Source organism: Microtus pennsylvanicus, chromosome 1 (assembly GCF_037038515.1).
Source record: "Microtus pennsylvanicus isolate mMicPen1 chromosome 1, mMicPen1.hap1, whole genome shotgun sequence".
Taxonomy (NCBI): Eukaryota; Metazoa; Chordata; class Mammalia; order Rodentia; family Cricetidae; genus Microtus; species Microtus pennsylvanicus.
In genome coordinates, this window is record NC_134579.1 from 27,495,529 (window position 1) to 27,510,146 (window position 14,618).

At 36.8% G+C, this 14,618-nt stretch overlaps 2 protein-coding genes across 2 annotated transcripts; both read left to right on the forward strand.

The window, feature by feature from the left end:
* The first annotated feature begins 788 nt into the window (after positions 1 to 788).
* Positions 789 to 965, forward strand: LOC142838665 (keratin-associated protein 20-2-like). Its single transcript, XM_075954225.1, has one exon. It carries the CDS (start codon positions 789 to 791, stop codon positions 963 to 965), a length of 177 nt encoding a protein of 58 aa, XP_075810340.1.
* Positions 966 to 4,897: 3,932 nt separating this feature from the next.
* LOC142838672 (keratin-associated protein 20-2-like) lies at positions 4,898 to 5,089 on the forward strand. The gene has a single exon (XM_075954237.1). It carries the CDS (start codon positions 4,898 to 4,900, stop codon positions 5,087 to 5,089), a length of 192 nt encoding a protein of 63 aa, XP_075810352.1.
* The last annotated feature ends 9,529 nt before the right edge of the window (positions 5,090 to 14,618 follow it).

Genomic DNA, 14,618 nt, shown 5'->3' on the forward strand with positions numbered 1-14,618 from the left:
CAGGACTTCGAAAAAATTATTCAAGGGACATGATACTGATATAGCTGCAGTGCCATTTTGAAAGCCAATGTGACTTCTAATTAAAAAAAAAACTGTATCTAAAAGTTGATGTTGGAAACCAAACTCATTGATATATGTTTAAGAATGAAGTCTAAAATACTACCATATGAGACATGAGACAAAGAGAAGCATGTCTGAAAATTATCAAATGGCCACTGATTTTTACAGAAAATTAAAATCAACATGTATAAGAAATACACTAATAACAACTGATGATATGTTTATATAAGATGTAGATCACCAACAACAACCAGATCATGCTTCATTAGCAAGTTCCAGGAAATTTATTCACTGAGATACAATATATTCTATAATAACAAAACAAGCAAAAACAAATAAATTTACCTATGAAATCCTTAAAGAAAACAGATATCAAAAGCAGACAATTATTTTATGTGCATCATATAACAGGATCAGGCCATATGCACATAATAAGTTAAATATAGATTAAGCTAGAGTCTTGGAAATATCCCCAGACCCTCGTTTTGACACCCATGATTTGATCACGGGTTCAGGACACAGAACATAATTATTTCAGGCATGCAGCTTGGTAAATATAGTAAAATATGCACTTGTGATGTTTTTCTGAAGCACAGTGGAGAGATGGATAACACTGCAATACTTGTGGTTTTCCCCAAAGACACACAGGTATATAAAGGCCTCTGGCAGGTGGGGACACACAGACTTGAGAAGCCTACTGCTTATCTTCTCTGAACACTCCTGACAGCATGTGTTACTACTGCGGATACTACGGAGGCCTGGGCTATGGCTATGGTGGCCTAGGCTATGGCTGTGGCTATGGTGGTTATGGTGGCTATGGTGGATGTGGTAGATATGGTGGCTATGGTTATGGCTGCTACCGCCCACTGTGCTATAGAAGATACTGGTCTTATGGCTTCTACTGAAGAGTTTCTGATGCCCAGTCTTCCTGACTAGAAGAGCTTCCAAGTATTTTTACATTAGGGACACATACATATTTTCAAAACTTCTAACTTAGACCAAAATACCTGAAAAAATCACTGAAACACAACCTGATCATCTAATTCCTCATCTTCAGTCAGACTGTGATTATCTGCAAAAATGTTTTATCTTCATCATGATCTGCAAATTGTTTCCAAAATTAACTCTCAATCTTTGTGTAAAAATGTTTGTATTCTTAAGCAACTAAAATATTAAACAGTGTAAAATAATTTGTATACTTTGTGCTTTTGTATCTGTTTGTCACATATGGGTGCAGTTGTGGAAAAGTCAGAGGGGAGTGAAGGAGAGGAACATGGAGTGGGAAAAGAAAAAAGAAGGAAAATAAGGTTGGAGGAGAGGACATCAGAGAGAGAAAAACATATCCTTTCAGGGGTCTTGGATGGATATTTGGTTGTTTTTATAACTTGAATATTATAAACAATGGAATAATAAAGTTGGCAGTGCACTATTTCTTTAGGATCCAATAATTTAATCTAGTTATAATAACAGTAGTGTAACTTCTAGATATTCTGTCACTTCCCTCTATATTTGCAAGCATCCTGGATGTTATTTTCTGTCATGGTTGTACCAAGTTATATTCCCATCAACAATGGAAAAGTTTTATCCATGTGCTCTGTAACATTCATTTTTTCTTTTATTTGTCTTTTATTTTATTGATTGAGCTCTACATTTTTCTCTGCTCCCTTCCCAGCCTCTCCCCTCCCCTTCAACCCTCTTCCAAGGTCCCCATCCTCCCAATTTACTCAGGAGATCTTGTCTTTTTTTAATTCCCATGTAGATTAGATCTATGTATGTCTCTCTTAGGGTCCTCATTGTAGTCTAAGCCTTTGGGATTGGGATTTATGGGCTGGTTTTCTTTGCTTTATGTTTAAAAACCACTTATGAGTGAGATCATGTGATAATTGTCTTTGTGTCTGGGTTACTTCACTCAAAATGATGTTTTCTAGCCCAATACATTTGCCTGCAAATTTCAAGATGTCGTTATTTTTTTCTCCTGCGTAGTATTTCATTGTGTAAATGTACCACATTTTCCTTATCCATTCTTTGAACAAGGGGCATTTAGGTTGTTCCCAGGTTCGGGCTATGACAAACAATGCTGCTATGAACATAGCTGAGCACATGTTCTTGTGGCACAATTGAGCATCCTTTGGATATATACCCAAAAGTGGTATTGCTGGGTCTTGAGGAAGGTTGTTTCCTAATTTTCTGAGAAATCACCACACTGACATCCAAAGGAGTTGTACCAGCTTGCATTCCCACCAGCAATACAGGAGTGTTCCCTTTACCCCACAACCTTGCCAACATAACATTCATCTTTTTACACAAGGGTTACCTAACAGTTGTTGGGTGCAATCTCATCTTGATCTTGATTTACATTCTGCACTATTAGTAGAACATTACTGGGTCCACTTGTCCATCTATAGCTTTTCATTTGAAAAATGTCTGTTCTAATTCTTGTCACATTTTGGCATCAGTTTATATTTTTTTGGCTGTTTAGCTTTAGCTATGCATACCCTCTATTAATTTTGTTTATTCATCCCTTGCCTGATATACTTGTTTTCTTCCTCTGAATGGAGTTTCCTTGATACAGTTAATGGTTCCGTTCTTCAGAACTTTCTTAATTGGTACATGAAAAGTTGTCTGTTTTCATTTTATTTTCTTATGTGTGTGACAACTCTGTGTGTTTCAGAGGTGTTCATGTGAATGTGTGTACACAGGTACATGTGTATGAGCGTGCTAACATGGAAAGGTTTGAAGTTCAGGTCTTTCTCAGTTGCTTTCCAATTTACATATTGAGGTAGAGTCATTAGAGCAGGAATCTAGCATTCTAGCTAGTCTGGCAATCTGACTTGCTTCAAATGATACGCAAGGTTAACAGGTGAACTGCTACACTCAGCAGGGCTTAAGAAGTCTATACTTGGTTTCACGTTGATATTTCATATTCACTGGCCATTTGATTTGGTTCTCATTCATCCCTCTATAACCTGCCTTCCCCTACCCCTCCTTTGCTTTTTATGGTTCATGTATTGCAATAGTCTCTTGTTTTCCCATCCCTCTGATATGTTCTCGTCTCATGGAGCCCTTTCTGGTTGAATGATTTATTATGTCAGAGTGTGCAAAGAAATACACACATAAACACACACAAACAATTTAAATATAGATTCTGTACATGGCACAAGTTATGCAGCATTTGACTTTCTTTTTAAACTTTTAGTATAAAGACATTTTCTAATTTAAAAAAATGCATTAATTATAAAATCCATACAATGTTTTTTTAAGGGTAGTCATCCCCTCAATTCCTACCCTTACTGTATTTATTTCCCAATTTTGAGATTATTATTTTTGTTTTACTTTTGCCCAGGACGTACAATTAGTATTGCACAACTTGTCTTAGAATTGAGGCCTGCTTTGGTTTGCAGCCAGCATATCGAGATTACATCACTAATAAAAATTGATCTTTCAGAAGCTATCAAATCCTAATTACCCCTCAGTTACTGGGAGTCTAACTCCCTCCTCCTCCAAGAAGGAGGAGGTTGAGGGATGTACTGATCTAAGGGTATGACAATAAGTCATTAGTAATCATCTTGATGGTATTTCCATTTAACAGAATAATCAGTAGTGGGTTCTCTACTAGAACCTGTGAAACTGTGGTTTTTTTGTTTCTATTATAATTTTATTCATTTTATTATTTCTGTATATGTTGGAATGGAGATATGCATATGGCATATCATGAACCTGGAAGTCAGAGGAAAATATGAAAATGGGTCCTCTCCTTCCACCTTATAGGACACTTACATAAAACACAGCATGTTTCAAGCATGGGTGTCATGTGCCTTTAGGTACTGATCCATCTCATCAGCTCAGCATTTGTCTTTCTCAGTCTGACTTATTTTGTTTAACATAATGAGCAGTTGAGCCCAAATTTTGTGAAGAAAACGATTTGAAGAAGACACTGGGATATGGAAGGACGTTTCCTGCTCATGGCATGGAAAGAATTAATTGCATGACAGAGGTTATGTTTGCTTAACAAATGTAGAAATGTCATGAAATCTTCATCAAAATTCCAATCATATTCTAAGAGAACTAGACAATACAATCCTAAAGATCATATGAAAGCACAAAATGAACCTACATCCAAAGTAATACAAAGCTGAAAGGAAGATGCTGGACCTACCACCAAACCTGATCTCATGTTAAACCTCAGAGCCATAGTAATAAAAGCTAATTAACAGTAGCACAAGAGAAAACATACAAAATTTGAAAGAACATATATAAAAGAAATACATTAAGAATAAAACCAAAATGAAATTATGTAGATATTAACTATCATTAAGTTACCAATAACCAGATCATTTTTGTTATGGAGACTAAGGGAATATATTCCTCCTGATAGAATTACTCTATAATTAAAGAAACAAAATGAAAGGAAAGGAAAGGAAAGAAAAGAAAAGACGAAGACCTGTGGAGTATTATAAAACAAACAGGCATAAAAACAGAGAGTGATGTTTCAGTGACTACCATAGAGACACAGTAGAGTTTTCTAAGCATTAGAAAAACTAAGTACAGAATGAGGAAGAGTCGGAAAACAGTAACAGAATCTCATGTTAAAACCTCATGATTTGACCATGGGATCCCGACATATGAGCACAATTATCTCAGTTACGTTGATTTGTTTGTCCAATAATCCATGGCATGCTGATGTTTTCTGAGCACAGAGGAAGCATGTATGCCATTATAATGCTTGTGGTTTCCCCCAACAAACAGCCAGGTGTATAAAAGGCCATTGGCAGATGGTGACATCCATACTCAAGAAACCTTCAGCTGGTCCTAACCTAAGCAGTCTACTCCTGACACCATGTGTTACTATGGCAGCTACTATGGAGGCCTGGGTTATGGCTATGGTGGTCTAGGCTGTGGTTATGGCTGTGGCTATGGTGGCTATGGTGGCTATGGAGGCTGTGGTGGATATGGTGGATATGGTGGCTATGGTTATGGTTGCTGCCGCCCACTGTGCTGTAGAAGGTACTGGTCTTATGGCTTCTACTGAAGTTTCTACAGAGGCCCAGCTTTCCTTACTGAAAATGTTTCTGAGTATTTCAAAGACAGTCAAAATATCTTCACAAAATTCTACCTTTTTACTAAAATATCTGAAAAATAATTGAAATACTACTTGGCCATCTAATGTTTCATGTTCACAGTTGGACTGTGATTATGTTTTATGTTATATTTATCACATTCTGTAAAATGTTTTCAAGATTGACTCTCAACTTTTGTGTTAAAATGTATGCACTATCAAATAACTAAATGATTAAACAATCCAACCAATTTCCATATGTCTTGTGCTTTTGTATCTGTCTGGTCACATGTGGGGTGGTTGTGGAAAAGTGGAAGGGGAGTGAAGGAGAGGAAATGGAGAGGGAGAAGAAAAATGGACGAAGATAAGGATGAAGTATAGGGCACTGGAGAGAGGCATATCCTTTCAGGATACTTGATTGTTCTTATAACTTGATTATTGTAAGCAATGCAACAATAAACTTGGTAGTGCACCTATTTCTTTAAGATCCAATAATTTGATTTAATTATAATAGCAGTAGCATAACTTCTAGATCTTCTGTCGCTTTCCTATGTATTTGTAAGCATGCCACATTGTATTTACTGTCATGGCTGCACCAAGTTACATCCCCATCAAAGGGAGAAGGGTTCCCTTTTATCCACATGCTCTGTAACATCCATCTTCCATTTTGTAATATTGATTTTCAAGAGACAGAGCCAGGAACTAGTCAACAGGAAGTAGCCATAGAGAATAGATGAGTCCAGGAAATGGATAGAGCAACACAAAGGAAGCAGTGAAGAGAGCCGTTTTGGTTTGGAACAGCAGAAGAGAAACTCTCTTTCTGAGATGCCAGCTAAGGAGGAAGGTCAACTGGTTACTCTTTGACCCCTCTTAGGTGGCAGGTCAGATATGACTCTCAAATCTATTTGTAAAGTTGTAAGATTAAAATTTAGTTTAAAAGCATTTGGTGTTCCAATACGTGGCAGGACCACATGGACAGAGGTGATGCCAGTCCATCGAATTGCTTCTGCTGGTGCCACTGCAGACAAACTGGAAAGTCAGCAGATTTGGTGAGACACCTGGGAAGTTCTTAAGGATTACACTAACTGGTATTAAAAATGAATTTTCCCCATGTTAAGGATGGGAACTATCACAATGCAAGGCATTAGGATAGCATGGATAGTGCTGCTTTGGATGGCTTGAAAATGGCAGCAGTAAATGAGCGGGTAAATGAGATTCACATATGCTGATCTCAACTGCTGTGAGTCTGGTAATTCATATTTTATCCTTCAAAAGTTCCTTGACAACTGTGTAAAACTGGAAAAGCTGTCTGATAAGATACAAGCCTCAGAAATACTTATTAATTAAAATAAGAAAATACTCAGATACAGACAGAAGAATTTAGACAAGAATCTGCTGTGCCTCTGCATGAAGAAACTGAAGAGGGTCAGTCCAAGATTACTAGAACAACCTTAGTTTTTCCAGTTACTATACAAGAATAACTAGGAGATGATAATAACCCACAAGGTTATGAAGAAGTGAAATAGAATCCTATAGAAAGATTAGATTTGAGAAGCTTTAAGGAAGTATTCATTTCAGATGATATTCATCCCTCCCCCCATGAGAAGCAGGAAATTCAGGGACAACTCAGGATATAATAATCCCCCAAAATGGCAGATTTAGTTACAGAAATATTGGAAGCTGGTTCTCAGTTTCAATGGTGAACATGGAGTAAGCCATGATGAGTGAGCCAGTAAACAGCACCCACCATTGCCTCTGAATCAGCTTCTGCCTTCAGGTCCCTGTCTGAGTTTCTGTCTTGACTTCCTTTGGTGATGAACAATGATACATAAGTGTGACCTAAATAACCCTATCCTCATCAACTTGCTTTTCATCTTGGTGTTTCATCACAGCAATGGGACCCTATCTAAGACATCATCTCTCTTCCCACTCAACTTTGAGTTTACTATTTTTCTTCTGATTCCCCTCATGTTGTCCAGTTTGTATCACCCAGCTTTCCTGAATAATGAATCCCTCTCTAATGTGTGGTCAGCTTGCCAGAGGTCACGTCATTAACAAAACTGATCTCTGAGCAAGTATAAAATGCTAATACCACCTCTGTTACTAGTGGTCTACCCCCCTCCTTCTGCCATGCTGGAAATTTGTGTAATTGGAGCATGCCTGTGTCTTATGCATAATGTCACAATCACTGTGTGTTCAAATATCTGTCTGCCCTGTTGTCTGGAAAACAGTCCCTTGAAGTCATTCACCAGCTCTTAGGTTTCAATCTTCCTGTCTCCTCTCCTAAAAGATCTCTGAGGCTGCTTGAAGTGTGATATGAATGTTCAATTTAAGATTTAAAACTCCATTTTTTTGCTATCTGGAAATTTACCAGTTATGAGGAATATCTCTTTATTAAGTGCCATGTATTGCAAGAAACTTCATTGATGGGAACTGGGGAATATACTAGTCTATGGAGATAAAAATAAGTCTTTAAGAGTCATTTTAATAGTATGTTTATTTAACTGAATGATTAGCACTGCGTTCTCCCTGGGGACATGAAAATCTGTGGCTTTTTTATTAAAGTGTATTCATTTTCTTTGTTCACTTGTATTGGATGGAGGGCATACATATGCTGTATTTCACATCTGGAAATCAGAGAAAAATATGTGAGACTGGCTTAACTCCTTGGGACCTTCACGTCCAACTCAGGACTTGGAGCACAGTGTGTGTGCTGCTATCTACCGAGCCATCTAAGCAGCCCAGCATTTGTCTTTCTCAGTTTGGCTCATTTTTCTTAACATAATTATCAGCAGCATCCATTTTCTGTGAAGAAAATAATCTGAAGAAGAAACTAGGTTATGGAATGACACCCCTATGGATTGGGAGAATTAACAACATGAAAATGGCTATGTTTGCTGAAACAATACACAGATTTCATTCACTCTCCATCAGAATACCAACTGCATTCTTAACAGAGGTAGACAACACAATCCTAAAGGAAATATGAAGGCATAAGATGATCTTAAGAGCCCAAACAACAATAAACATAAAGAAGATGCTGGACCTATTACAGAATCTAATTTCAAATTATACCACAAAGCCATAGTAATAATAACAAAATAGACATTTAAGAAAGAAATTGAAGAAGTTATCAGAAGATAGATAGATCTCCTATGCTTGTGAACAAGTGGGATTAGCAAAACAGAGTAAAAAATTATGCGACTGAATATATATGAGTAGAATACATTTAAAATAAAACCAAAATATGCTTATTTATATATTGTGTCACCAAGTTAACAATACTATAACAATAACCAGACCATTCTGCATGAGGGAACTTAGGAAATACATGCCTCTAGATATATTTATTTTATAATAACAAAGCAAAGCAAAGAAGACATAAAGACCTTTTATGTATTAGAGTACTGCAAAACAGACATAAAAAGAAGAGATAGCTATTTAAATTATTTGTATTGTGTCACAGTGGAGTTTCATAAGTATTAAATAAACTAAAAATAGAATGAGGCAGAGTCTTGAAAATAGAACCAGAATTTCATGTTAAAGTCTTATGATTTGACCATGGTAACCTAACAAATGAACACAATTATCTCAGCTATGCTGATTTGTTTGCCCAGTAAACCATGGCGTGCTGATATTTTTGGAAGCATAGTGGAAATATTATAATACCTGTGGTTTTCCCCACCAAACACCCAGGTATATAAAAGGCCCTTAGGAGATGGTGACATTCAGACTCAAGGAACCTACAGTTGGTCCTAAGCTAAGCAGTCCTCTTTTGACACCATGTGTTACTATGGAAGCTACTATGGAGGACTGGGATATGGCTATGGTGGTCTAGGCTGTGGTTATGGCTGTGGTTATGGCTGTGGCTACGGTGGCTATGGTTACTGCCACCCACTGTGCTGTAGAAGATACTGGTCTTATGGTTTCTACTGAAGAGTTGATGCATCTTCCTGAAAGTGTTTCCAAGTATTTTCATGCCAGCAACTCAAAAATATCTTCAAGAATTCTAACTTTACAAGAAAATATCTGAAACAAACCTGAAATGCAGTATGGTCATCTAATTCCTCATCTTCAGTTGGACTATGATTATGTTTATGATATCTTCACAATATTCTGTAAAATGTTTTCAAGATTGACTCTCAACTGTTGTATAAAAAGATTTATAATATCAAATAACTAAATGATTAAACAATACAATTCAATATCTTCAGGTTTTCTGCTTTTGTATCTCTTTGGTCAGACAGACAGTGGGATGGAGAGGAGGCAGGAGATCCACTTACCTTGGCAGTGGAAGAGGGCATTTGGGAGTGGGCAGGGCTTGTCTCTTAAAGGGGCAGGGTACCCAGGTGACAGGCCAGGCCAGCAGATTACAACAACCAATAACCAGATCATTCTTCATTAGGAAGATGTAGAAATACATTCTTGTAGATAGAATTACTGTACAATAACAAAGAAAATAAAATACAAAGATCTTTTACCTATAGAGTATCACAAACCCAACAGAGATAAAAAGAGAATGCAGAATGCACTATTTCAGTGATTGGTGTAGAAGCACAGAAGAGATTCATAAGTATTAAATAAATTAGATACAGAATGAGGCAGAATCTTGACAACAGTACATGAATTTTATGTTAGAGTCCCATGATTTGACCATGGGATTCTAACCTATGAGCACAATTATCTGAAGTTATGCAGCTTTGTCTGTCTAGTAAACCAGGGCACACTGATGTTTCTGGAAGCAGAGTGGAATCAAGGATGACATTCTAATACCTGTGGTTTTCCCCACCAGTCAGCAGTATAAATGGTCCTTGGAAGAAGATATCATCCAGACTGAGGGATCCTACTTCTTTCTCTGAGCAGTCCACTTCTAAGATCATGTGTTACTAAGGCAGCCACTGTGGAGTCCTGGGCTATGGCTACGCTGGCCTAGGCTAGGCTATGGTTATGGTGGTGGCTATGGTGGCTATGGTTATAGCTGCTGGCGTCCACTGTGCTATAGAAGATACTTGTGTTATGGCTTCTACTGAGGAGTTTCTACAGCTGCCCAGAATTTTGACATCATCTGCTGTCTTACTAGAAATAGCCTCAAGATTCTTCACATAAGGAATTCTTAAATATCTACATAATTTTAAACTTTATGCTAAACCATCTGAGAAAAATCAACAATGCATGACCATCTTCTTTGTCATTTTCATTTGGAAAATGTTTCAGCCGGCAGATAATTTTATTAGTGCCTTTGTAAGGATCTGTGAAAGGTGATTTAGGGCAAACTCTCTACCTTTTTATTAAGCTGTATATATTAATATTAAAATGCGTTTCATTGTAGATTTTGACTTTGTTTAGTTTTAGTAAATAGTCTCTCAGTTTTCCACATTTTTATGTATTTCTTTGTAATTTTCAGATATGTGTAGGTCTTTTTAAATGATACATGGAAGGAAGGAAGGATGAAAGGAAGGAAGGAAGGTTAAAAGGAAGGAAGGAAGGAAGGAAGGAAGGAAGGAAGGAAGGAAGGAAGGAAGGAAGGAAGGCAGGAAGGAAGGAAGGAAGGAAGGAGACATAGATATATATATAGAGAGAGAGAGAGAGATTTATCCTATTTAGCTGCCAAAATTTAATAAGGAAGTATATCATTTCTTACTAACAGCTCATTAAAAATATTTCCACTCTCAGCATTCTTTAGTTGCCCAGAGTTCTTTGTGTATGGTTGAGGCCTCATGAGCTTCCCCCTTCTACATTTTCATGTCCATTGGTGCTGTCCCGGTTCAACTTATATTTAGACAACCACATTGGTGAGAGTTTATAGGCATGGATTCTCAGGTTTCTAGTAATTTCACATAATTTCACAGTGAAGTCCTTGTCCTTGCCCCCCGGTTTTAAAGCCTTTCCTGTCCTTTTGCAATGATTCCCACACATTGGGTGCATGAGTTGTCATTTATAGAAACATATATAGGAATGTATATGTGTGTAAGCATGTATATATTAATTTTCTCCAAAATAAAAATTATTTCCATTTTTAGTGTGCCTCACCATTAAGCTGATAAGATGAAAGGTAATGAAATACTGCAATAAATGAAATGCATGGTGTTGTATGAGGTTGTTTGTTTCCTGGCCACCCAGACTCCTGACATAACTACACAGAAAACCGTATTAACTAAATCACTGCTTGACCTATTAGCTCTAGCTTATTGTTGGCTAGCTCTTACATCTTAATTTAACCCATTTCTATTACTCTGTATATTGCCATGTGGGTATGGTTTATTGGCAAGGTTCTGGCTTGTGTGTTTTTGGTGATGGTTATATGCTGTCTCTAAACTCTGTCTTCCTTCTCCCAGCATTCAGTTTAGTTTTCCCCACCACTTCTATTCTGCCCTGCATAGGCCCAAGACAGTCCTTTATTAACCAATGGTAATCACAGCATACAGAGGGGACTTCCACATCAGCGTGGTATAAAACATTAAAAACTAAAGGACTACTATTCTGGAGAACATTATGAAAAGGAGAAATAGGATTTCTGTGCACTTTGTTTTACTTTGTTTTCCAGAACTATCAAACCACATTTGGAGAAACAAGTGCACACATCTGTGCTAATTCTATGCTAGTGGATGCAGAGCTGAGCACAGAGCCTGGCTACTCTAAGGTTAGTATTTTTCACTTCAGAAGTTTTAAGATTAGTTTCCCATGAGACAAAACTGAATTACTTGAAAATTAAAAAAAAAAATTCCCATATCAATGTAGGGAGAATTAATTAACAAAATTCAAAATCTACTAGGAAGCATAATCTTTATTTAAAAGAGATGAGAGAATATCTACTATAGACTGACAAATGGGAATTTTTGCTGGAATATCAGCAATTGTATTTGATTTTTGCTTTTGTTGAATTTAGGGCAATAATCTCCCTCTCTGCCAAACTATTCTCTCTCCATGTGTGCATTGTTGCTGCTGCTGCTGTTCTGTATCCTCCATAATTTAAATTCAAAATGTTGAACTTGTAGAACCCTACAGAAGGATAAAAAAGAAAGAACAGATTTTAAAAGCTAACAAAAATATCAGCCACAGATTGCAGCTTTCAGGTTAGTAATTTCAAATTAGTTATGCAGAGCAGCAATGGTTTTACAAAGTCTATGTGAAAACTGTAAAAATTCACCATAAAAACAAAGTTAGGTTCAAAATCATTAAAACAAGTAAATAGTAGACTTAGCAACTCAAACTTAAATTTCTGCAGATATTAAGTTAAAGCAAAATGTTTTCAAAATGGGATGCAAAACACCGAAGACAGCATAAAGGAAATCTCAGCCCTCATGGATAAGAAACACATGTGCAATCATAATTCATCAAGGGACAAAGACATGCAGCAGAGTCATTTGTTTAAATACTTTATGGTTTTTCAAAAGTGTTTAAAGAATTCCTATGCATTGTTCAGAGAGAGAAATCCAATTAAAGACTCAAGCAAGAATAATATAATCACGGAAGATTAAATTCAAACCCCAAATCTTAATTTAGCCAGACAATACAAACTCGTTATCTGGTAAGAGCAAGGAAGAGGTGATGATAAATACTACAACAGAGGCAAAGGGAGTTGGGAGAAGATGCAATGATGTTTTAAGGCTGAATTATAAATAACTGCCAGTTTAGGATGCCTTATAGTCAAAAGTGCCTGTATAATAAAACAAATATGCTAATAAATATAACCAAAGAAATAATAAAGATAAAAATAAAAGCTTCCAGCATATTGTAAAAAAAAAAGTGATTTTGCCAAGGTTTTGGTAAAAATAAAAAAATGGTATAGTCTACTTTAGGCAATGAAAAAGAGATCCAGAGAAGAACATAAAGAGTCACAGAAAAGAAATTCATTTTTAAATATTTGTAAATAATGATTTTGCATGAATAGTAAACAAAACATTTTTAGGTAAGTTTTGAAAATGGTATATATGTCACTCATGCATACAAGAAAGAATACAGTATAATGGTGGCTGTGTCAAGGTCATAAACTTAATAGAAAAAAGTGACATATAATACATTGCACCAGGCTACAACAAGTTAACAAGTCTGGAAAAGTCAAAAACTAGAAAGCATAAAGTTCAGTGATGATGATAACCTGACGTTAGGAGATCATGCCCTCTCATTAGTCTCCCAGAAATTCTGGGTCTAGGTTTATATCAGCTTCCATGCCTATTTTGATAGACCAAGGAGAAAATGCACACTTTCCATAAAGTGGTCCAGAGACAGTAGTTTGTATTCTGCAGGCCTTCTAGTCTGTCCTTGGTACCTAACTGCAGTACATTACTGTAATGTTGACAACCATATGTGACATAGGAATGATTAGCTTGGATGTTTTCTCATATAATGCTTTCCTGTTTAAGGGTTCCTTTAAAATACTCCATTGCTTCTCAGTTACTTTTTGTATTTACTTTGCATAAGAAACAAAAATATGACACCCTTTGTTTACTGTTCTTTTTAAAATATTCATTAAAATATTAGTGTCTACTTAAATCTTCCACTGGTTTTAAATTCTTTGAGAAATGTTGGCATTCTTTTCAGCCCTATCATCCTCTCACATCCCTTTCCCTATGGCTCTCTTCTTCCCAAATGTTCTCTACTTCCATGCGTCTCTTTTGCTGTAACCCACAGAGGTGAACTGGGGTTGCAGGCACCAGCTATGGTGGGAAGTTATTTATTAGAGGATGGGCCTTTATTAGTGACTACACCACTGAAGCAAATGACAACCCCTTTCCTATCCACCATAACTGCCGTAATCCCTGATGGAGGGACCGGTGCTCAGCAGCTCTGCCCACATCTGTAGGCTGAATCTTGTGCAGGTCTTACGCAAGTAACTACAGCCACCTCACATTTTTTTAATGCAATGGCTATGTCACATGGCCATATCATAGCTCTCCTCCCCAGATGGATCTTACACTTTTTCAGGTACCTCTTTAGCACTGTTCCCAGAGATCTGTAGATAAAGGCATTACAATTGATCATTTAGTATTTGTTTTTAGTACAGTAACCAATTTTGAGTCTGCATTAATTGCTGCCCAGTGAAAGAAGGAAGGCAAAAAGCAATGAGTAACATGTCCATTTAGAAAAGTAAGAGCAGTATCTAGAGTTATTTGGTGATCTTTCATTTACGTGAGAGAATTCTCTCTACATTCTGGAATTATAAAATGTGTGTGTGTTAGTATATGTTTTCTTGACGGCTTCACAAAAAACAGTATGGTTATATACATAACTTTTTTTCTGTTTGGTTGTTAGAGCTTCTTGTATTTTTTTTATTTGTTAACGTTTATTTATTTTTCTTTGTTTTTTAATTTTTTTAAATCTCATTTTACATTCCAACCACAGTTTTACCTCCCTTTCCTCATCCTGCCTCCATCCCCTCCTCTCCTCCCAACAGGTAAGGGCTCCCATGGGGAGTCAGCAAAGTCTGGCACATTAAGTTGGGGAGGACCAAGCCCCTGGCCCCTGCATTACGGCTGAGCATGGCATCCCACCATAGGGAATG